This window comes from Stegostoma tigrinum, chromosome 34 (genome assembly GCF_030684315.1).
Source record: "Stegostoma tigrinum isolate sSteTig4 chromosome 34, sSteTig4.hap1, whole genome shotgun sequence".
Lineage (NCBI taxonomy): Eukaryota > Metazoa > Chordata > Chondrichthyes > Orectolobiformes > Stegostomatidae > Stegostoma > Stegostoma tigrinum.
In genome coordinates this window covers 1,395,393-1,420,438 of record NC_081387.1, presented here as the reverse complement: position 1 = coordinate 1,420,438, position 25,046 = coordinate 1,395,393, and the positions used below count along the sequence as shown (strand labels likewise).

At 42.5% G+C, this 25,046-nt stretch overlaps 1 protein-coding gene across 3 annotated transcripts; it reads left to right on the top strand.

The window, feature by feature from the left end:
- The first annotated feature begins 922 nt into the window (after positions 1–922).
- LOC125446625 (major histocompatibility complex class I-related gene protein-like) lies at positions 923–25,046 on the top strand. Of its 3 annotated transcripts, none has more exons than XM_059639442.1 (7): positions 923–1,182; positions 3,636–3,787; positions 6,372–6,650; positions 16,403–16,678; positions 16,950–17,072; positions 22,126–22,158; positions 22,681–25,046. In XM_059639442.1, the coding sequence occupies exons 2-7, from the start codon at positions 3,643–3,645 to the stop codon at positions 22,719–22,721; spliced, it is 897 nt and encodes a 298-aa protein (XP_059495425.1). In that variant the 5' UTR covers positions 923–1,182; positions 3,636–3,642; the 3' UTR covers positions 22,722–25,046. The 3 variants fall into 3 exon arrangements, with proteins under 3 accessions (XP_059495425.1, XP_048376292.1, XP_048376291.1); XM_048520335.1 differs by having other exon boundaries at positions 3,527–3,787; positions 16,478–16,678; XM_048520334.1 differs by having other exon boundaries at positions 3,527–3,787.

The following is a 25,046-nucleotide window of genomic DNA, read 5'->3' as shown; positions in this document are numbered from 1 at the left end:
TCTTCTTTTTCTTTTTGATTAAATTTCCAACATCTTTCATGCAAGGTTACCGAATTTTGCAGTCTTTATATTTCATTCTCACAGAAACATAATGTTCATTAACTTTACTTCACTGCTTTATGATATTTGTGCACATCAACATAAATTTAAAGTGAAATGAAGCAAGTGTGACGTAACATGAAGAAAAGAATGCATTCCTACAGGAAGTTGCAGGAGTGTGAACTGGAGAGCAAGGAAATGTAGTGGAGGCACTTTCAATTGCTGCATCCAAATGGGTTAGTGTTTGTGCAGCAATGGAGTTCAGGGATATCAGGAAAGGTGGGAGATTGGCACCAGTGAGTAAAACCGCTGCAGACACGATGGGCTGAATGGCCTCGTTCTGCTCCGTAACAATTCTGCTATTCTGTGGGGTGAATGGTGCAGAAGGCTCAGGGGTTAAAAGGTGCACCAGAGCCCAGTGGTTTAATGGGAAATCAGGGCTGGCGGGAGCAATTGCTTTGATGGATTTGTACAGTGCGCTCTGCCTGCAAAACATGTAAGAGAACACTTTTCACTGCACCTCTGTACATGTAACAGTAATAAATTATATCGAATCAGTGGGGTGAAAAATGCAGCCATAAATCAGTGCGAGGGGCTAATGGAGTTTGAAAAAAAGCAGGGCGAATGGGGCAGAAGGTGGACTAGGGCCGATGACGTATTTGTTAAAGCAGGGCTGAGGGAATAATTGTTAACTCTGAATCCTCATGTTACACCATCTGCTACTCTCCCTGTCCACTTATCTCGTCAATTTCAAGCCAGTTTGTGTTTCCTTGATCAGATTTCACAATCTCCTCAATGTTGTCTACCTAGTAACTGATGACATAGTCACTGCCTTTTTCTGAGTGGACGCTCCACCCTGTCTTCTCAATGTGTCCGTCGCGGATTCTTGTTCTGCTGCAAGTTCGTTTACGAGCGGCTCCTGAGTAACAGGCTCTTTGAATCCGGATTCGCGCGAAGCTCCAAGAAAACAAAGCACTCGAAGCATCTGAGTCAACAGGAAAATCTGGACGTTGTCTGCACTGAATGCTGGGCGCAGTTCACAGAACCAGGAGCTGTCTCGTTACAGGACTCCCCGTGAACTAGTCATGACAGCAATGTTAGCTCTGGCAGTGCTACTCCTTCAGTGTGGAGGGCTCTCCGCAGGTGGGTACTGAAGTCGCAGAGGGTCTTAATGCCAGTAACAGTCAGTGGGTAGTGGGGTTAGAGAGGAACTCAATGTCAGACCGATCTTGACGTGTCGAATCGAAGTGGACAGTGGAAATGATTCATCAGCGTAGCTGTAAAATGTAGGGACGTGTTGCTGGAATGAGAGAGACAGAGATAGGTATTGAGAGAGACCAAAATACTAAGGCCAAGTTTCTAAGGAGCAACTTATGAGGGAGTAACTCCCATGGCGAGGATTGTTACCACATCGAGTTTAAACCACGATCTAATTAACACAGGAAGGGTCAAGAAGGGTAACGAAACGTTAACTCTCTTTTCACCTTCACAGATGCTGCCAGACCTGCTGAGCTTTTCCAGTGACTTTGTTTTAGTTCCTAATTAACAAAGGGTTGGTGCAGTTCAGTTGTCGTGCCTTTCACTGAGGTAGTCATTATGTACAAACGGAAGAAGTTTTTTTTTCTCAGAGGAAATATGACCATACTTAATCAATTTCTCCATCTACAGACACTATCCAAACCTGCTGGCCCACATTTTCTGCATTTATTTCAAATCCAGGCATCCACAATGTTCTGTTTGTTCAAACGCTGTTGGAATTTTTCAAGTTTCATTTGATCACAGAGATCCACAGCCATCTGTTGAGAGTCTTCCAGATTTCGTGCATCCAACTCTCTAATACTCCTCCTGGACATTTGAACTTTGATCCTAAAATTAAGTCAATTACTATGAACTATCCCAAAGATGTGCATCTTTCGGTGGATTTGCGAAGGTAACTTGTCCCGTTGTGCCCAGGGATGTGCAGGCGTAGTGGATTAAACATGGTAAATTCGGGGTTATGGGAATCAGCCGGGATGCTGTTCAGAGGGTCAGCGCAGACTCAATGGGCCGAATAGCCTCCATCTTACTAGAATCAGCACAGTTCTTCAGGGATTGGGAACATCAATTGCTTCCAATTGTCCTTCAAACCTCTCGGGGCAAGAGCTAACATTCTGTTTAGACGTTAACTTCTCTTAAATACCTGATCACTAACTTCATTTCTGTGCACATAAAGTTGACTGCAAATCATTTTCAATCTGTCAATGTCCTTTAACAGGCTGAAAAATCAGAAATTACTGGTGAAACTCAACAGATCTGGCAACATACGTGGAAAGAAAGAAGCGTAAACGATTCGAGTCCGGTGACTCTTCATGAGTCCTTTGTTTTCAAATTTTCAAAATCTGCAGCCCTTCGTTTTGTTTCATTTAGCAAATTCTCTTCCTTATTTGGAACAAGTCCATTGTACCCGAATACAATGCTGCGTGAGAAACAAGCTGAACAACTTCTTAATCACAACGTTTATCAGTGATATTTTGCATTTTTTAAAAGAAACTCTCACAGGCTGTGAATATCTGAATATGCTTTTAAAATCAGTTGGAGAACTTACAAAAGTGCAGCTGCTGTTTTAATACGGGATCGCAGCAACAATCTCTCAAATATATTGAAGAGGTTATGAACAGTTACTTTTTGTTGCAATTCGTTAGATCCTGGCCTCTTGTTTTCATCCACTGCAGAGAGCACATGGCATTTAGCTTCATGGTATAAACTGAAATATGTCGATTGAATAGTGTGGCACTCCTGCCATCCACTCGAATGTCAGCCTGGACTTTTGAGGCCCAGACCAGGAGTAGGATTTACTTGTGTAACTCTGTGACAGGCGAAGGTGCAAATACAACCAAATGAAACCACACGAAGATAGCAAGAACCGCAGGTGCTGGAGTCAGACAATACAGTGTGGAGCTGGAGGAACACAGCAGGCCAGGCAGCATCGGAGGAGCAGAAAAGTTGACCAAGGGTCCCGATCCGAAACGAAAACTAAACCACAGCTGATTTATCTAAGCCACATATAAATGTGGCGGAAAGTTGCAACCGCAACATGGTAGAAATACTCCAAGTTGTGATGTAAGCAAAACAGGGAGAAAAAAATCACACTGGGGACAGGCGCTTTAGGCTGCGGTGTTTCAGAACTCTCTTTGTATGTGGATGAAATTGTTACTGTTTTGGGGTTCATGTCCTCCGTCTCTCTTTTTCACTCTCCTTCTTTCGCTCAAGGGTTGGTGTTTTGGGATAACGTCCCTATTTCTATCTCTCTGTTTCTCTGTCCACGTGTTTGTTGTTTCAGAGTCTTTTCGCTATCTCTCTGTCTCGCTCTCTCTCCTCCTCCCGCTCTGGGGTTTGTGTTTTTGGGGTTCATGCCCTGATCTCTCTCTCTCTCCCTCTTCCTCTGGGTTTGGTGTTTTGCAGGTCGTGATCTGAAGTCTCTCTCTCTCGATCTCTCTCTCTGTTTCAGGCTGCCACTCTCTCCGGTATTTGTACACAGCAATGACCCCAATCCCGGGTCTGCCAAAGTTTCAGATTGTTGGCTTTGTGGATGATGTACAGATTATTCATTATGACAGTGATCGGATGGAGATGATTCCGCGACAACGGTGGATGGCAGATCGACGGGGACCTGATTTTTGGAAGAAACAAACGGAGATGGCAAAAAATTGGCAGCGAAGTACATTTATCTGTTTTCAGAATGCCATTAGCCTGAGCAACCAGACAGGCGGTGAGTTCTCTTAAACTTCTCTCCACAGATCAGCATCTTAAATACACCCCTCAGCAGCACAGTAGCTGGAAACAGGTATCCATGGAATCCCTACGGTGTGGAAATAGGCCATTTGGCACATTGGGTCCACACACTGACCTTTGAAGAGCATCCCGTCCAGACCCAACCTCTTACTCTATCCCTGTAAATTTCAATTTTCCATGGCTAATCCACTTAGCCTATGTATTTTATGGGACATTTAGCATGGCCAAACTACCTAACCTGCATACCTTTGGACTGTGGGAGGAAACGGGAGCCCGTAGAGGAAACCCACACAGGCACAGGGAGAATGTGGAAACTCCTCACCTAAGGAATCACCCAAGGGCGGAACCAAACCCGGGCCCTATGCAGCAGTGTTAACTACTGGACCCAGTCATCAGAATCAAAACGTGCCTCTTTCACAAATACGTCCGAACTGCTGATTTCTCAAGCGATATTTTGTTTTATTTACCATTAGATGTACTGTTCCTTTGTCTTCTCTTTCATTGTGCTCTTTCGCTCCCCTTTCACTCCTCACTTCCCTCCCACTCTTCATTCACCTCTTCCCCTCACTTATTGCGTTTGCCTCTCTTTCCTGCTCCCACATCTCTCGCTCCCAGCCTTTTCCTTCCACTCTCCGTGTCCCCTCTTTTGTTAGCTCCTCTCTTCCTGTTCTTCCCTGTTGGTCACCTCTCCACTTCCTGCCCATTTCAGCCCTCTTTCTATCTTTCTATCCCACTGTTCCTCCCACTAGTTCATGTCCCCCACCCCTTCCTCCTGCTTCTCTCTTCCTCTTTCACTCCCTCTCTCACTATGCCAGACCCGTTACTTCTCATTTCCAGAACAAGTGTTTTTTTTGTTTTATGTTCTGCTATCCCTCTTCCTCTGTCTTCTTTTCACTCTTACCTGCCCTCTTCCCCTAACTGCCCACTCGGTTCTTTCATGTCTGCCTCCCCTCTTCCACTAACTCTCCTTCCTGCATTCCCATTCCACTCTCCTGATATCTGCTGCCTACATTCCTTGCTCACCCACCCCTGTACACCCGATTGTCCCTCACTGCCTGGTTACGGTTACCACATTAGCATTCTTTCCCTCTTTGGTCCCTCATAATTTCATAAGAAGATCAGAATTAAGAACAGGAAAACGCCATCTGATGCATAGATCCTGCTCTGCTTCTCAATAAGATTTTGGCTGATCTTTTCACTGGTTCAGTTCCACTCACCAGCACTCCCCCAAACATAATTTCTTCATAACTTTACTGTTCAAAAATCCATTATCTTGCCCCTAAAACATTCAATGAGGTAGCCTCAACTGTTGCTCTGGGCAGGGAATTTGACAGATTCACAACCTTCCAAAGAAGAAGTTCCTCTTCAACTCAGTCCCAAATCTGCTCCCCTTTATTTTGAGGCTATGCCCCCTAGTTTTACTTTCATCTGCCCGTGGAAACAACAGCCCTACTTCTATTTAAAGAAAAACCAAAAGAACTGTGGATGCTGTAAATCAGGAACAAAAACAAAGTTGCTGGAAAAGCTCAGAAGGTCTGGCAGCATCTGTGGAGGAGAAAACAATTAATGTTTCGGGTCCAGTGACCCTTCCTCAGAACTGCTGCTTCTATCCCTAGTTCTATCTTAAGTATTCCCTTCATAATTTCATATGTTTCTATAAATTCCCTCATTCTTTTAAATTCCAATTAGCGTAGTCCCAATCTACTCAATCTCTCCCCATAAGCTAAACTCTCAACATAGTGACCTCCTCTGCACCTCTTCCAGTGCCATTACAGATTTTATCAGGTAAAGAGACCAAAACTTCGCACAGTACTCCAGGTGTAGCCTCTCACTCAGGCTCTTATCTATTTATTTGAGGATCTATCTGATCAATTTGCTCCATCTGGTTAGGTGATTTTAAATGGAGATGTGCATTTGAATAACAATGAGCAGTGCAGTCTTTCTGAATTTCATTCTGAGTGGAAATGTATGCTTGAATGATGGTGAGGACTGTGCAGTCATGTGAATTCCAAAAGACTAACTAGAGAAGGGCAGTGCTGGAATTTGAAAATAAAACAGAAAACCCCAACAGGTTTCACAGCCTCAAAGGAGAGAAGTCCTTAACCAGTGGTAATGTTTTGGGACCATGCATCATTAAGGGGTGATTGATGCCGGGATACCGTCCTTTGTGTAAATATTTCACTCTTAACATTTCACTCTTGCTCATCCATGGCCAGACTTTTTAATTCCCATTTCGATAGCATTTTTTAAAAAAAATTCCACAATCTCTCTTCCCTGCCACCCTTTCACTCCTACCTGCCCTTTACCTCTAACTCCCCTGCCTGCACTCCCATTCCACTCTTCTGACCTCTGCTGTTAACATTCCCTATTCTCTCACTCCTATACACCTTATTTTCCCTCACTGCCTAGTTATTCTTTCCACTTTTCCTGAAAACATTGCACCAGATACATTAACTCTGAGAATTTCATTCTGAATGGAGATGTGTGCTTGAATGACAGTGAGGGGTGAGTGCAGTCTCTGTGCATTTCATTCTGAGTAGATTTGTTTTTAACATTGAAAGCTATCAACACACTTCAGCGTATATCTGCCTGTGAGATCTGTGATGGTGAGACAACAAGAGTACTGGAAGAGTATGCCTGGAATGGGAAGGACTACTTCAAGTTTGACACGGATCACTTGCACTGGGTGAGAAGATTACTTTTACCATGGACCGAGACGATCAAGAGACAGTGTGACAGAGACAAAGTCTACAACCAGTTGAGAAGGCAGTTCCTGGAGATGGAATGTAAAGAGCTATTGTTGAAACACTTGGAGATTGGAGAGACCGAACTGAAGGCTGGTGAGTGATCAAACGTGAAGGGGACTGAGGTTTGGTGAGTGACATATGGTTTGTCATCATTAATGAGGGGAATTGAGGTTTGGTAACTGAGTGGGAACTGAGGGCTGGTGAATGTGAAGGAGTGAGGGAGTGTGTGATTTGGTAACTGAGTTAGGGAGTGATGAAGGGTGAGGGGAGTGAAATTCACTGACCGAGGGGGTTCTGAGAGTTTGTGCGAAGCTGAAGTATGTAAATTTGGTGAGTACAGGTAGATTCAGTGAGTGAGAAGAGATCTGAGGCTTTTGCATTAAAAAGGACATAGTGAATGTGGGAAACTGAATGTCAGCGAATAAGCAGTGACTGAGACCAGGTGTCTGAGGGGCACTGACAGTCATTGATAAGAGACCTGAGAGTTGGTTCATTGGGGAGATGAGATTCTGACTGAGGACCTAGTAAGCATCAATGAATAAGGAGTGCTTAAAGCTGCCTTTTTTCTTGCTGGGAGTATTGATAGTAATTGAGTGAAAGCCAGAAAGAATCAGGGAATAAAGGGTAACTCAGAATGAGAATACTGAGATTTGATTTGACTTAACAAGATGCAGAGCTGGATAAACACAGCAGGCCAAGCAGCATCAGAGGAGCAGGAAAGCTGACATTTCAAGACACCTCTTCAGAAATGGGGGAGGGGGAGGGGGAGGGGGTTCTGAAATAAATAGGGAGAGAGGGGGAGGTGGATAGAAGATGGCTAGAGGAGAAGATAGTTGGGGAGGAGACAGATAGGTCAAAGATGTGGAGATGGACCAAGTAAAGGTGAGTGTAGGTGGGGAGGTAGGGAGGGGATAGGTTAGTCAAGGGGGGATGGACAGGTCAAGGGGGTGGGATGAGGTTAGGAGGTAGGAGATGGGGGTGGGGCTTGAAGTGGGAGGAGAGGATAGGTGGAAGGAAGTGCAGGTCAGGGAGGCAGGGATGAGCTGGGCTGGTTTTGGGGTGTGGTAGTAGAGGGGAGATTTTGAAGCTTGTGAAGTCCACATTGATACATTGGGCTGCAAGGTTCCCGAGCAGCACATGAGTTGCTGTTCCTGGAACATTTGGGTAGCATCGTTGTGGCACTGCAGGAGGGCCAGGAATGGGAGGGGGAGCTGAAATTATTTGCGACTGGGAGGTGCAGTTGTTTATTGCATAGGTGTTCTGCAAAGCGGTCCCCAAGCCTCCGCTTGGCTTCCCTGACGTACAGGTGGCCACAATGGGAGCAACGGATGCAGTATACCACATTAGCAGATGTGCAGGTGAACATCTGCTTGATGTGAAAAGTCTCCTTGGGGCCTGGGATTGGGGTGAGGGGTGAGGTGTAGGTGTCAGGGCAGGTGTAGCACTTCCTGCAGTTGCAGGGAAAAGTGCCGGGTGTGGTGGGGTTGGAGGGGAGACAACCTTCTATCTGCCTCCCCCTCTCTCCCTCTTTATTTCAGAACCCCCTTCCCCTCCCCCATTCCTGAAGAATGGTCTTGGCCCGAAACATCAGCCTTCCTGCTCCTAAGATGCTGCTTGGCCTGCTGTGTTCACCCAGCTCCACACCTTGTTATCTCAGATTCGTCAGCATCTGCAGTTCCGACTATCTGTGAGATTAAACATAACTACTTTGAATGGAGGATCAGGTTGGAGGATTGGAATTCTTTACTTCTCTTATTTTCTTATGAAAGGGTTGGGCCTATCAGGGAAGGTAACATATTTGTGGATTCACAGAACATGTCTCAGGGTCCAAATGACTGTTTTGCCTCTGTTCCCAGGAGGAAGATAAAGGTGTTCAGGTTAAAGATGCAGGTGACTGAGAGTGACAGTGGTGGCATGTTTTTCAGAATCGAGGCCTGTGACCACTGGGATCAGTGTTAAGTCCACTTTTGTTTGTCTTTTATGTAAATGATTTAGAGGAGACTGTAGAAAACATTGTTAATAAGTTTGCAGATTGCACTCAAATTGGTGGTGTAGTACTCAGTGAAGAATGTTATCTAAAATTACACAGAGATCTTGACCAATTAGGTCAATGGGCTGAAGAATGGCAGATGAAGTTTAATGTGAGATATTGCATTTGGCAAAACAAACAAGGGCAGGACTTATAAAACTTAAAGTAATACCTTAGGTCATGTTGTAGAACTGAGACCCAGAAGTTCAGGGATACAATTATGTGAAGTTTGCATCACACATGAACAGGGTGGTTAAAGTGGCATATCGCTCATTTGTCTTCATTGCTCAAACCTTTAAGTATAGGAGTTGAGACATCATGTTGAGATTGTGTAGGACATTGGGTACCCCTCTTCCGGAGTACTGTGTCCAGTTCTGGTCGCCTTATTGCAAGAAGATATTTTTAAGCTGACGAGGGTTCAGAAGTGATTTACTGGGATATTACAGGGAATGGAGATTTTGCGATATAGAACATAGAACATAGAACAGTACAGCACAGAACAGGCCCTTCAGCCCACAATGTTGTGCCGACCATTGATCCTCATGTATGCACCCTCAAATTTCTGTGACCATATACATGTCCAGCAGTCTCTTAAATGACCCCAATGACCCCAATGATATCAGGACAGGTTGGACAGACTGGGGCCTTTTCTCACTCGAGCTTAGGAAGTTGAGAGGTGACCTTGTATCTTTGTGAAGGGTAAACATAAGATGAATGGCTGGTGTCTTTCCCCTAGGGTGGGGGATTGCAAGACAAAGGGGCATATTTTTAAGGTGAGAGGAGAGAGATTTATAAAAGATAAAAGGAGCACTTTTGTTTTTACACAGAGAATGGTTCATGTGTGGAATGAATTTCCAGGGGAAGTAGTGGATACAGTTTGGAACAATGGGTCTGTTTCCATGTTGCATGACTGTATGACTCTGTGACTATGCATGGAGCATGAACTGTGAGATAAAATAATCATAGTGAGGCAGGAATTACAGGATGGACAGACATCACCAGATTCCAGTGGAATTGGACCCAGGCTGTTAAATAAAGTGAGAACACAATTACTGGATGTTTTGAGAACTATTTTCCATTTCTTACTAAATACAAAGAAAGTACCAGAGATATCAAAAAGTTACTTGAAAGGATTATGAGGGTGAGGTGAAGTAATTCTATGCTGGCAAGTCTGGCCGCGGTGTTAGCTAAATTACTCAGATCAATAGTTCAATTTATAAAATAACTGGAAATTACTGTTACTTAAAATACACAGCTTAATCTGAGATATCAGAATTGAATCTATGTTTTCTCTGATTATTTTAATTGAAGGATGAGTCTTTGGATTTTTCTTGTGGTGAATAAAGCAAAGGAACTGCTTGGGACAAGGAGCCACTGAGTTGGGTAGAGGAAGCCAGAGAACTTAGCATGCCTCAATGCTTCCTCACACAGCCAGGGACCTGGTTCAATTCCGCCCTCGGGTGACTGTGTACAGTTTGCGTGTTCTCCCCATGTCTGTGTGGGTTTCCTCTGGGTGCTCTGGTTTCATCTCAAAGTCCAAAGATGGGCAGGTTAGATGGATTGGCCATGTTAAATTGCCTGTAGTGTCGACGAATGTGCAGGCTATGTGGATAAGCCATGAGAAATGCAGGGTTATAGCGTTGGGGGTGGAGTTAGGTTTGTAGAATTGGCTGCACTTGATGGGCTGAATGGCCTGCTCCCATACCGTAGGGATACTTTACTTTCCTTTATTTGGTAAAATATTGAATGCACATGCATGGTCACAATACTAGAATAGTATGAGTGATAAAGTATGTATATAGTGTACAGTTCTGCAAATAATATTATAGGAGGGATATTTCACTGGAGAGTGTGCAGAGATTTAGCAGGATATTGTCTGGAGAGTCTTAGATATATGAAGAGATTGAATAGAGTGGGATTGTATTCTTCAGAATCCTGAAGATTGAGAGGGGAGGTGATTGAGATGTATTACATAACTTTTAGGAAATATTTAGGTGGGCATTTGGGATGCCAAGGTATTCAACAATGAGCCAAGTCCTGGAAGTAGGATAAGAATAATTAGATAATAAAGTGTGAAGCTGGATGAACACAGCAGGCCAAGCAGCATCTCAGGAGCACAAAAGCTGACATTTCGGGCCTAGACCCTTCATCCTGAGATGCTGCTTGGCCTGCTGTGTTCATCCAGCTTCACACTTTATTATCTTGGATTCTCCAACATCTGCAGTCCCCATCATCTCTGCTACAAGAATAATTAGATGTTTTCTTCTGAGCAGCGCAGACTTGTTGGTCTGAGATGACACTTTCCCTCTTACCTGTATGACCGCTGCAAGGAGAGAGACTAAATCAATCATTGTGTGCACAGGCCTAGTCAATACCTCACAGGACGGACATCATTGCCCTGACAGAAGACAGGGAGAATTTTCACAAATGTTTAGGAAATCCAGCTATGAAGAAAGATTGGGTTAGTTAGGATTATTTCCCTGAGCACAGCCAATGTTTTACAAGACATAAACAGAATGTCAAAGGACATGGATAGCGGGGGCAGTACAGCTTTGCTTTCTCCAGTGCAGCAGTCAGTTACCATGAGGGCACGCATTTGAGGGAATTTTAAGAATGATTAGATAAGAGGTAAATTGTTTTCAAAAACTGTGCCGTAGGATTCGTTGGCCTATTTGCTGTTTGTGGCGGAAAGCCTAAATTCATTCATCAGAAGAGTAGGAAAGCTGACATTTCAGGTTGAGACCGTTCGCCAGAAAATGAGGAAGTGTCCCAACTCGAAACATTAGTTTTCCTACTCTTCTGATGCTGTCTGGCCTGCCATGTCCCTCCAGCTCCAGACTGTGTTGTCTCTGACTCCAGCATCGGCAGTTCTTACTGTCTCCTCATTTAAAAGGTCCTTGGATCTTCATCTCAAGTGCTGTAACCTTCAAGACTACACAGCAGTGGCTGGAACGTGGAATTAGAATTGCCAGTTAGTTTATTAAATTGCAGCAGACATGTTAGGGGCTCCATGGCAATTTTGCTGTTAAGTAACACTTTTATGCGGCATTCCCTCAGTTGGCTTACCACTACCCTATATATAAAGAGCTGTGTAGGATTAACTGGGATCAGTGGACAGTCAGAGGTCGAATCTGCAATTTAAAAGGATATAAACCCAACCTGGGGCCATCTCCATTATAGAGTCATGGAGTTATACAGTATGGAAATAGAACCTTCGGTCCAAGTTGTCCCTGCTGACCAGTTGTCCTAAGTTAACCTCATTCCATTTGCCAGCATTTGGCCAGTATCACACTAACACTTACTATACAAATACCCATCTAGCTGTCTTTCACATGTTGTACTTGTACCAGCCTTCACCATTTTCTGGCAACTTGTTTCAGACATGCACCACCCTCTGCATGAAAAGGTTACCCATCAAGTGCTCTTTAAATCTTTCCACTCTCACCTTAAACCTATGCCCTCTGGTTTTGTATTCCTCTACTCTGGGGAAAAAAAAGACCTTGGATATTCCCCCTACTCATGCCTCTCATTTATAAACCTCCATAACATCACTCTCAGCCTCTGAAGCTGCCGGAAAAATAGCCCCGACCTATTCAGCCTCTCCCTATAGCTCAAAGCCTCCAACTCAGCAACATCCTTATTAAGTCTTTTCTGAACGTTTTGAAGTTTTACAATATATTTCCTGTAACAGGGAGACCAAACTTGAATGCAACGTTCTGAAAGTGGCCAACCAAAGTCCTGAACAGCCTCAACATGACCCCCAACTCCTGTATTCAATGCACAATAAAGGCAAGCACACCAAATGCCTTTTTCACTACCCTGTTTACTTGGTGCTCCACTTTCATGGAATAATGAACCTGTGCCCCAATGTCTGTTTGTTTGGCTACACTCCCCAGGACCCAACCATCAAGCATACAAGTGCTGGCTTGATTTGCTTTGCCAAAATGGAAACCTCAAATTTATCTAAATTAAACTCTTCCTGCCATTCTTCAACCCATTGGCCTATCTAATTATTCTGCCTGGTGGAAGAAATATGCATAAAGGTGTCTCTGTCTGATTGACAGGATGTCATCAGTGTGATCTACAGGGGTTTGCGCTGGCTCCTCAGCTGATACATCAATAACTAAAACGTGGGGAGCTAAGGCTTCTTGCTAATTTTGTTAGGTTCAGGAATAATGATGTGAAAAAGGCATAAGGACGTTGTTAGCAAATACATGTAGGCTGATCAAATTGAAGAAAAAGGGAAAGATGTTATTCTTCAGTTGTTCAGGTATCAGTGAGACTGCATCTTAATACTGTGTGCGGTTTCAGGGTCTCCTTGTTTAAAGAAGGATGTAAACACATTGGTGATAGCTCTTTTTTTTTTATAACTGTTATGGACTGTACCTAAACCCCTTAAAATATTTTAAGAAGATAGTCTAGATCCTGACTTTTGCTTATTTTAAAGGTAAGTGAAAGATGTTGTGTTCCAGATGCAATTCAGTTGGTCAGACTAATCAACATTAAGCAAAACACACTTTGCAGTTAAAATACAGACAAACTAAAATGAAAAGGATTGGCTTATCTGTAAGTCTATCAAAATAATAGACATGTTAACCATGACTAATTAACTATTACAAAATAAAAATATCCCATAAACACACCCTTAGCAAAAGCAAGTTCAGTAAAATAGTTAGTCTCACAGGCAATTCTCCAGTCCTGGAGGAAAAAGATCCAGAGAAGGCTTTGAGAGACAGAGTAGCAGGGACAGATGAACTATAGCTTCCAAAGCAACTTCAAGATCCCAGCAAAACCGCTACTGAAAAAATAAAACTAAAAGTCCTGGTCCTGTGGGAGACTAATCCCATTCATTCAGGCTGCTTCTATTGTTCCAACTTTAGAAAAGACCCACAATGCCTCCCAAACTGTTTACTTTATTCAATTTAAATAGACAGCTCTGTGCCTCTGTCTTAAAGCCTCTTCTAAAATAAAAGGACAAAATGCACCTTTTAATGACTTAGTATTTTCACATTATTCAGTCATGGATGTGGGCATTGCTGGCTGGGCCAGCATTTATTACACGTCCCTAGATGCCCTGGAGAAAACTGCTGCATCCATATTCTCTAAACAGATCCAAATGCAGTCAAGGGTGGGAGCTCCAGGATTTTGGTATGAAAGGATTGGTGATATATTTACAGGTGAGGTTGTTGAGTGTTTTGTATTGGAAATTATGAAAGGCGATCCTCCATTGTGTCTGCTGCCTATCTCCATCTAAAAGGCAGTGGCCATGGGTTTGGAAGGTGCTTTGTATGGAGCTTTGATGAATTTCGGCAATGCATTGTGTACGTTTCTGTTACTAGGTATTGTTGGCAGAGAGAATGAGTGTATCTGGATGTGATGCCAAACAAAGAGTGCATCACCCTGGATGGTGTAAAAATTTTTGTGCAAGTTGCACTCATCCAGGCAAGTGGGGAGCATTCCACCACACTTATCACTTGAGAATTGTAGATATTGGACAGATTTTGTGGAGTCAGGAGGTGAGTGACTCTGCTGACGGTTCCAAGTCTCTGTTTTGCTCTTGCAGCAGCAACAATTTTTTGATTAGCCCTGTCCAGTTTCTGGCCAATGATAGCCCCCGCGATGTTGAGCGTTTAGAGGGGGTTAACTGGTTTGATAACTGGAATGAGTGGGTTGTTTATGAGTGTGAGTTGGACGGTTGGGTTTGTTTCCACTCCAGCTTTGAGGACTCAGGGTTAATTTGCTTGAAATGTCCAACATCCTGAATGTTCTCAACAATATGGATGTGAAAAGGATGCTTTTTCTGTTGGGCAAGCCCAAAACTAGGGGAATCAGCTTGACGAGCAGTGACTGTCTGTCATGAGAGAAATGACGAGAGCGTTTTCTCTAAAGTATTATAAAACGTTGCAACTCCATGTGTCTGAAAGTTTGGATGTTGGCTGGTCCCTGGATATTGTTAGGACAGAGCTGGATAGATTTGTTGTTTGACAAATAAATGAGGGGGTATTGGTGATGAAAGGACATGTATAATTTGACATATGTGGTTTTATTAAATAGTGGAGCAGCCTGGAGTGATCCAGTGGTCTACTTCTGTCCCATTTTGTACTTTTGTGTGTTCAGAGATGGCATTTTCTGGGTCAGACTCAAATCAATTTAAAGCAAATGCACCATTCTCTGGATAGGGATGTCTCATTTCCAAATTAAAGGGCCAGGTTTCATTCCCAGTGGCAGGAATCTATTCTCTATTTTAAATTAATACTATCCATTCTTGGGACAGGATCTAATTTACAACTTAAACAGATGTGCAGAATTCCCCAGGACAGGTTCTAATCCCAAATTTAAGAAGCATGTGCCATTCACTGGAATCAGGGTCTACATTCTAGTTTAGAGGGGAGTGTACCATTTTCTTGGGTTAGAGTTTAATAACTCTTTTAATAGATAATTTATCATTTCCTTTAATTGGGTTTCAATTCCCCATTTAAAGGGCTGCATGCTATCTAATAGCAGTCAGTCTCTCATCTCCCACTTTAAATGGTCGGCACCATAGCTTGGATCAGTAACCTATCTCAGAAGCACAGGACAATTTCAGAGCGCAGATTAGCTGTTCAGACCTTGTAGATACGTTTTACTTTCATGACAATCCCCTGCCTTTTCCACATAACTGCAACTTGTTTCCAATTATATAATGATCCAGGCCTTCTTGAATGTCTGAAACACAACAGTCACTTCCAGGCAGAGCATCCCATACTTCAACCATTTCTAACTGTGAACCGTATTGAAACTCTTCATAACTATGTTTTCTGTTTCTCGACTTGATTTGGAGTTCCCTCCTATTCACTCAGTCCAGATACTAAATGATTTTATATTTTCTTTGATCCAGTGTCCTCAAATTTCTCTCCCCTGAAGGAAATCAGTCTCTCCTTCAACAATTTTCCTACACAGCAGAAGTTCCTCAAACTTGGATCTTTTCCTGAAAACATTTTCTGTATTTTCTCCAACATATGTGTATCTTACCTACAGCATGTGGTTTAGAAGTGAAAACTAGAACTGTACACAATACTTCAGCTAAGTTGTAACCGGTTTATCATACTAGTTCGTCAATTCATCTCCACTCTTGTGCACTATGACCCTGTTAATGAATTTTGATCTACAGCTTAAAGAACTCAACACTATTTCTACAGTTTAAAGAATTCAACATGAGCATCTCTCGTGAACAGTCTGGCCCTAATTCTCAGACTATGCCTTTTAGTTCCATAGTACCCAATCAGGGGAATTGGTATTATCTTTATCGACCATATTTTCCTGTTAATATAGAGATCAATCCGATCTCCCTTTAACCTTCAAAATAGCCAACCGCCTAAGTTGTATAATGATACACCTTTCCTCATAAAGTATCCGCTGAAGTCCAGGTACCATTCTTAAATTGTACTCTCTCCAGAGCCCAAATGCCCTTCCTAAGGTATGGTGCACAGATCTGCTCAAAGTACAAGCTGGGTCAAACCAGGGTTTTGCAAAACTGCAGCATAGCTTTTGTTATTCTCCAGGCTTTGGGAAATAAAATCCAGTGTTCCATGAGCTTCCTTAATTGTTTTCTGCTTCTATTCATGAAATTTTAAAGATCTATACACTTGAACACCTTTGGGCACCCACGGTATTCAACTTCATGCCATCTGAAGGGTTATTTACCATTCCCTGGAGTCAGGGTCGGATCCCTAATTTAAAGGAGTATACCATCTCCTCCAATTAGGGTCTAATTCCCAGATGAACTACCATTTCCTGTCTCTCACCAACTCCACTCTGACCAACTTTATCCTGTCAGTTTCTCCTCAGGTTTTTCTCTCTGTGAACAAGGCATCAGCCACTAAACCAGCTGAACTCTCCTGCCTCCTCACAGGATTTTACCCCCGCTCTATCAATGTGACTCTCCTGAGAAATGGACATCCCATCCAGTACAACATATCCTCTGGCGTGGTGCCCAATCATGATGGCACCTACCAAATAAGGACATGGGCAGAGATCGACCTTGAGGAGAAATCTACCTACTCCTGCCAGTATGAGCATAGCAGCAAGGAAGGAGCAGACAGGCGAGACTGGGGTAAGAGATGGAGCATCCCATTCCAACCCTCCTCAAACAGCCAACCACCCCCACAACTCTCCACAAACCAGGCAACAATTGAATCATTGCTGAACTGCGTCTAACTTACTTTTAATCCATTGTTAAACAAGACAACCTTCACCTTGCACTGCTCAGACTGGACATCATCAGTGAAAATTTGTCTCAATCCCAATCATGGTTTTTGTTTTGATGTTTCTGAATCAGCAGCCTCTCTGGTTACTCATTTATATGTCTTTCCTCATCCCCACAGATGGGACATTCCGAGGACCTCCAGGATGTTCAGGGAAAAGAAATCCCAGCTTCAAAATTATAATGCTTGTTTTAGCTGCTTTGTTTGCTATTGCCCTCATTGGGACTGCCTGGAGGTGCAGAGGTAAGTGAGGGGGAAGTGCCATCTCTTTCACATTGAAGAGCTTTGAATGTTACTGCATGATGAAGCTGTAGCACAGCATTAACATCATTAGGCTGTAGGTTCAAATCCCACTAAAGCAGATGGTGAAATTTACATTCAGATTTTTAAAAATAGCTAGTGAAGGAAAACTTTTGGTCAGAGTCATAAAGACTGTCTATGATCGCACCCCATTGAACAAAACTGCTAATAAGCTGACAGAAAAAAATGATTCAAGACAGGCCATGCAGCGTTGCTGTCAGACTGCAATCTGCTGCTCAGAACAACTGATCAGACCTCCAGCATTCCCCATAGTAACCCACGTGGAGCTGTACCAAAGTTCAGTGAGTTATCCCATAATCCAAATATCAGCCTGATATGCTCCTACTCAGACAATCATAACTGACAGAAAAAATTCCAGACACTTCCGTCCCAATTCCCAGAAATACCCTGCAGGAGAACTGCTCTGCAAAGTCTGGAGTGAAATACCTTAGTCATGTCAACATTCTGTCTGGACCTAGTGACATATCAGGTGTTAATCATCACTCAGAAAATCTCTCACTTGTTCCATCTACATTATCTCTCCAAATGACATGTCTGTGCTCTTCCAAGATGAACACCACTGTGAAGAAGCGCTGAAGGTGACAGGAGTATGGAATGTACTTTGGGTTGGGGAGGGCAAACGCCACCACCAAAAGTGGCTCAGCAGCATCATTACTGACCACATTGGCCTTGTCAATATTTTGGCAATGGCGCTGAAGACTTGTGCTCCTGCCTTAGTACACACCTTGCCAAGCTTTTTCATGACAGTTGTAACACCAGCATCTACTTGACAATGCGGAAAATTGACTAGTTATGTTCTGAAGACAAAAGCAGACAAATCCAACTCACCGACTTACCGTTCTATAAATGTGCTTTTAACTATCGATAAACTGATGGAATGGGTCTGCCTCAGTGATATCAGTTGTTACCTACACAATAATAACCTGTTCAGTGACATTCTGTTGATTCCAGCAAGGGCACTTAGCTTCTGGCTTCATTATAGCCTTGGTCCAAGCTTGAACAAATGAGCTTAGCTCCAGATGTGCATAACCTGAGGAGGTGTGGCAGTATCTGTAAAGAAAACAAACCTTTTGTTTCTATCCCAGTGATCCATCTTCAAAATATTTCACTGAATGGATCTTGAAGGAAATCCACCAAAACTAGCCTCACTGGAAGTCAAGCAAAAGACAATTCTGTATGCAGTCTCAAGTCTATTACATGATAAAATGGTTGTGGCTGTGGGGAGTAATCATCTCAGTTACAGTACAGAACTTCCTGAGTTCCTCAGGGTAGTGCTCTAAACCCAAAAATATTCCATTTCTTCATCAAAAATCCATTTCTCCAACATGATGCCAGAGGTGGAGCTGTGAGGGTCAGTGTAGCTCAGTTGGCTGGATGGATGGATTTTGAAGAAGTACGCTGCCAACATCATAAGTTCAATTCCCATCAGTGGCTGAAGTTCTTAACCTTTCCCCTCATCTGATCTATGTCAGCCCTCAGGTTAAACCACCATCAGTCATCTCTCTCTTTCTCTCTCTCTCTCTCTCTCTCTCTCTCTCTCTCTCTCTCTAATGACAGAGCAGCCTTATGGTCTGGTAGGACTTGATTTGAAATATTCCCTGATCGTTTCAAAAGGTTCAAAAACAGTTCAGTGTCCACAGTTCCTGAAGTAATCAAAAATCAGAAAAAAACCTTTGATGACATCCAGACGAGGGCAGAATGATTAGCAATCAACTTTCCCAGGGCACAACTGTCAAGCAATGATGGCCTCCAGCAAGACAGAATCTAACCAATATCCCTTGACATTCAATAACATTTCAATCACTGAAGTCACCACAATAATGCTTGTGAGACACAATATTGATGAGAAGATGAAATGGGCCAACCATAGAGATACCGTGGAGGCATGAGCAGACTTGCTTCAATGATGCAGCTCCAATAACTATGAAGTAGTTTGAACCAATGTAGGACAATGAAACCTGCTCAACTGCCACTCAATCCATCATCTTCCACTGTCCGTCCACTGACATATAGGGACAACAGTGCCTGTAAGATGCACTCGAGTAACTCATCAAGGGTCCTTCAAGAGCACCTTTGCAACAATTACCTCAACCTCTCCTGAAGGAGAAGGGAAGCAAATGCATGGGCAAACCACCATCTAGAAGACCCTCTTTAAGTTATGGACTATCCTGACTAATAACCATATTGAATTTCTTCAGTGGTGCTGGTTCAGAATCATGGAACTGATCTTAAAGACAGCTTGGCACAAAGATCTGAAAGATAGCTTAGACCAATACATAGAATATAGAAAAATACAGCACAAGAAAAGGCCCTTCAGTGCAACTTGCTATGCCAAACACGACACTATTCTAAATGAATCTTATCTGCCTGCTCATGGTCTGTATTTCCCTATTCCCTGCCTATTTATGTATTTGTGGAAATGTCTCTTAAACTTTGCTAATGTATTTTCTTCTGCCACCTTTCCTGACAGTACGTTGCTGGCACATACCATCTTATTATTAAAAAAGTCAGTTTCATCATCCCTTGTAAATGTTCTCCCTCTACCTTAAACTTATGCACACCCCTTGAGTATTTGACATTTCCATCCTGTGAAAAATTCTTTGACTGTCCACCCTGTCCATGCCTCCCATAATTTTATTTTCTTCTAGCAAGTCATCCCTCAGCCTCTGGTACTCGAGTGAAAACAATCCAATTTTTTCAATCCTCTACTTCTAGCTCACGCACTCAAATCCATATGGCATCCTGGTAAACTTCTTTGCCATCGTCTCCAAAGACTTCACATCCTTCCTATAGTATGATGGCCAAAACTGCACACAATACTCCAAAAGTGGCTTATTTAAAGTTTTGTACAGCTGTAACATGACTTCTCAACTTTTATTCTTCTCAACTTTATACAATCAATGAAGACAAGCATGTCACATGCCATTTTTTACTACCTTGTCCACTCGCATTGCCACTTTCAGGAATCTATGGAATTTCTACCCCAAGATCAATGCTTCTGAAGGTCTCCATTTACTGTAAACTTTCCTCTTGCATTTGACCAGCTGCAAAATTCATCATGTCACTCTTGTCCGGATTAAAATCCATCTTGCCATTTCGCTGCCCAACTTTCTAACTGGTCTTTATCTGCTCTATCACTTTGCAACCTTCTTCAACATCTATTACTACGCTGATTTTCATGTTGCCTGCAAACTTCTCCATCAGACCAGCTCATCCATATCATTTATATACATTACAAACAACAGAGGTGTACCAGTACTGATCTTTACAGAACACCACTGGTAGCAGACATCCAGTCAGAAAAATACATCTCCACAAGATCCCTCTATCTTCCACAAACAAACTAATTTTGTACTGAACTCAATAAATCACAATTGTGACCTTGTCTTCTGAACCAGCCGATCCTGAGGGACTTTGTGAAATGCTTTAGTAAAATCCATGCAGAAAACACCCACTGCCCTACTCTTGTCAATCATCTTCACTACTTCTGCAAAAATCTCAATCACAGTTGTGAGACAAGACATCCCCACAAAAAGCCATGCTGACTATCACTAACAAGTCCATTCATTTCCAAATGCGAGTAAATCCTATCCTTCAGAGGCTTCTCCAATAATTTGCTTGTCTTCATTGATTGTATAAAGTTGAGACATAAGATTCCGCCTCTAATTTCCTGATTAGGATGACGAGTAAACGCTAGTATGGCCGTCTCTCTCAAATCCAAACAGATATGAAAAAGAAAACATATTTCGATTGAGTTAAACTGTAGCTGTGGGATCATCTTAGTCAGTCCTGTGATGGACAGAGATTACCATCGAACTGAATGTGGAGAAAGAGGATATGAGAGGGGCAGAGAGGTGCTTCAAGGAAACCAGCTGGTATGTACGTGCAGTAACATTGATTGTTGGAGTGTAGATTTAGAAATATCAGGGGCAGCAGGATAAGTATGGAGCCAACATTTACACCCTTATAGCAACATTTGTTATGGCATATACACAATGCAAGGACGTGCTTCCCAGCCCGGTAAAACAGCTTCAGTCAGTCCCATGAAACAGCTAGATTTGTACAATTAAAAGTAGAGCCTTGGGCGGAATTACAGAACAGAGAGAAGTAGGGGTTCAGGTACAGACTTAGAAGTTTGTGTCACATATAGACAGTGTGCCTTCATTGCTCAGATCTCACAGTATAGGATTTGGGGCGTCGTATTTAGGTTGTACAGGACATTAGTGAGGCCTCTTCTGGCGTAGTGTGTCCAGTTCTGGTCGCTCCGTTATAGGAAGCACATTACTAAGATGGAAAGGACTCAGAAGAGATTTACTAAGATATTGCTGGGAATGGAGGGTTTGAATTATAAAGAGAGGCTGAGTAGGCTGGGACGTTTTTCCACTGGACATAGGAAATTAAGGCTTGGCCTTATCGAGGGTTATAAATGATGAAGAGTATAGATAAGGTGAATAGCACGTGTCTTTTCCCTCAGGTGGGGGATTTCATAATGAGAGAGAATATTTTTATGATGAGAGGAGTAAAGGGAGGGCAATTTTTTAACACAGAGAGTGGTTCATGTGTGGAATGAACTTCAAGAGGAAGTGGTGGAATACTGGTAGTTACAAAGTTTAAAAGACATTTCAAGAAGTACCTAAATAAGAAATGTTTGGAGGGATATGGGCTGAGAGCAGCCAGGTGAGATAAGTTTAGTTTGGGGTTATGGACATGGGCTTCTTGGACTGAAGAGCTTGTTTCCATGCTGTATGACTCTATGACCCTATGATTCTAACATTTTCCATTTCCTGATCAACCTGATTGGAAACATTACCATACTCCTCTGAAGAAGGTGGGTTTTGAATCCAGGCCTCCTAGCAAGAGCCCTTCTGCAAAACTTCAACAGACCCCACTGTCAAATTTTGAGCTCATGTTTTCAATTCAGTGCAATTAAGGAATTTGGATACCTTATTTTTCTGTCTCATTCTGTACCTTTCAGGAGAAGGGAAGATTGGTTTCAGCCCAGTAAAAGGTAAGTACTGTTATCTATTCAGTTTCAGGGTGGATGCGTGGCTATGAATTTCACACTTCTGTATCTATCTCTCTCTCTGTCGCTCTTGGTCTCTCTCTCTCTCTCTCTCTCTCTCGCTTTCCTTTCTTCCCATTCTTCTGCCTCTAACTATTTATGGTATTTGTCTCTATCACTGTCTGTAGGTAGCACATACTGTCCGCAGCTCTCTATTCTCTTTCACTGTTGCTTATTTTTTGCCTCACACTCTCTGTCTGTTCAGCTCTGTCTTTCTCTTTCTCCCTTTCTCTCTCTCTCTCTCTCTCTCTCTCTCTCTCTCTCTCTCTCTGTCACACTCATTTTTCAGGTCTCTTTCCCACTTTGCCTTCGGTTTTCTGCCTCACACTGTCAGCCTCTCTTCGTATTATTCTCCCGCTGTCTCTACATGTTTATATCTTCCTGTCTGTTTCTGCCTCTTTTCCAATGTCAGTAACATCTCCCATGTTGTACATTGTCAGCTTGATATAAATGTTGCTTTTTGCACAGCTATTGAATTGGAAGAAACATCCTCAAGTTCATCAATGTAAAACTGATGTATGAAGTCCTGTGTCACAATTTCAAACCAGTTGAACAAACAGAAAAATAAAATTCGGAAATCAGAAACTTCCATCCCAGAGAATATGAAGAGCATGGAATCAATTTCATCACTTTTTTTATTCATTGATTTTTTGCTTTAATTTGTCATTTGGTAAAAGCTGATATCCATAACTGAATGGGTCTTGAACTCAAGCTGCCGGGGCAAAGTGATCACTGTGATAGTGAGCAGCTATCACATTTGATTAATCAATGCCAGTTTTTTTTCCTGTTTAGGAACATTGAGCTTTAACCATCATCAGTGCTGTGTATGCCCAGCTCAAGGCAATTAAACAACAGAGATTTCTAAATTTCTCAGACACATGAATTTATTCACATAAAACTGCATCCTGTCTATTACTGTGCTTTCCCTTCCTATTTTTTTAAGAAATGACAGATCAGCAGACTGATGTCCAGCATCTTGTTCATCAAGAGGGATTAGCAGGCTGGTGTCTCAAACACTAGTCACATTTCTATTTTGTTTTCAGGATTCTGATTTGATTATATACTGGTTCTCTGTCTCTCTGAAGATAATAATTAACTTGTAACATTCACACTACACAAATGCCAGGCCATAACCATAATAAGAGACGATCTAAGCACCACCTCTCATTATTCATTGGTGTTATCATCACTGATGCTGTCACTATCATTATCCTGGGGGTTATCGTTGAGAAGAAATTGAAATGGACTAGTTATAAGAACAGGTCTGCGTCTAGGAATGCTGCACAGAGTAACTGACTTACTGACAATACCAGCATCTATAAGGCACAAGTCAGGAGTGTGATGGAATATGCCCACTTGCCTGGATGGGTGCAGCCCCAACAACACTTGACGCTTGACGCCATCCAAACAAAGCAGCACACTCAACTGACGCCACACCCACAAACATTCACACCCTCCACCTCTGAACCTCACTAGTAGCAGTGAGTGCCACACTGCTGAAACTCACAAATGCCTCTTCGCAGCTTCTAGAGTCCTAACTTCGACAATCTAGAAGGACAAGATACATGGGAATGCCATCTCCCAGAAAGTTTCTCTCCAAGCCTGCCAACATCCTGACTTGGAAATATATTGTTATTCCTTCAGTGTATCTGAGTCAAAAATCCCTGGGGAGATTGTGGATCCATCAAAAGCACATAAGATTGCAATGGCTCAAGAAGGCATTTCACTACCACCTTCTCACAGACAGCTAGGAATGGATCATAGACACAGTCCCTCCCCACCCCTGTCCCATGAGTGAATTAAAAAGAAACCTGTATTTCTCTAAACATGATGATATGTCACTGTTTGTTGTGGGCTATTTTGATGACCCTTTCTTTTTCTATTTCTGGATTTTAAGGCCGAGTAAAAGGCAATTATACCTCAAAATTTCTGCTCGAATATTAGGCACAGTTTTTTTTAAATTTTAAGGGAAATACCTTTTATTTTGCGGAGAGTTTTCATTTCTGTTTTTGCTTTTAGTGAGGCAGTTGTGTGAAGTTATTGCATAGAGAAACAAGTAAGGAGCACTTCTACGGAGAAGTAAAGCTAAAGTTACATCCAAGTAAGGAGTTAACCCCATTCCCAGATCACAAATTCTTGAAGATAAGTGTCATAGAATCCCTGATCTGTGGGAGCAGGCTATTTGGACTACCAAGTCAGCTCTGAGCACCCAGAATATCATCCCAGCCAGACGCACCTCCCTACTCTACCCTTGTAACACTACATTGCTCATTGATACTCCACTTAAACTGGATTGTGGGAGGAAACATGTACAAAATGGGAAAGCTCCACACAGAAAGTCACCAAAGAGGTGGAACTGAACCCAGATCCCTGGCACTGTGAGGCAGCAGTGCTAACCACTGAGCCACCATGCCAAGTTCATTCAACTGCAGCTGTAGAATAGTTCCAGAGATAAACCATTAGAGGATCCAGTGAATACATCAAAGGCACGGTTAACTGATGGGTTGTAGATGGGAATCCGATGTGAATAACACACAGAGATTCCTCTTGGCTATGCTACAAATGATTTCTTTTTTTCCTTTTGGAATTTACAAATATGTGTTTTGGAATTTTTAGGATTAGACTTCTAAGTTGGACTTAACATATTTGAGTATATAAATCAGTGGTTTGTTGTATCCTATTTTATCTTCATTTATTTTGTTTAAGAAGCTTTGAAACAAAATCTGTAAAATTTTGTGCTTATGCTTCATTAAAGACCATTTTGTTCAAAGTAAAACAAAGCAACGTTGTGGTCTGCTTAGCCAGGTGGCAGCCTGGGACCTAACTTATAATGT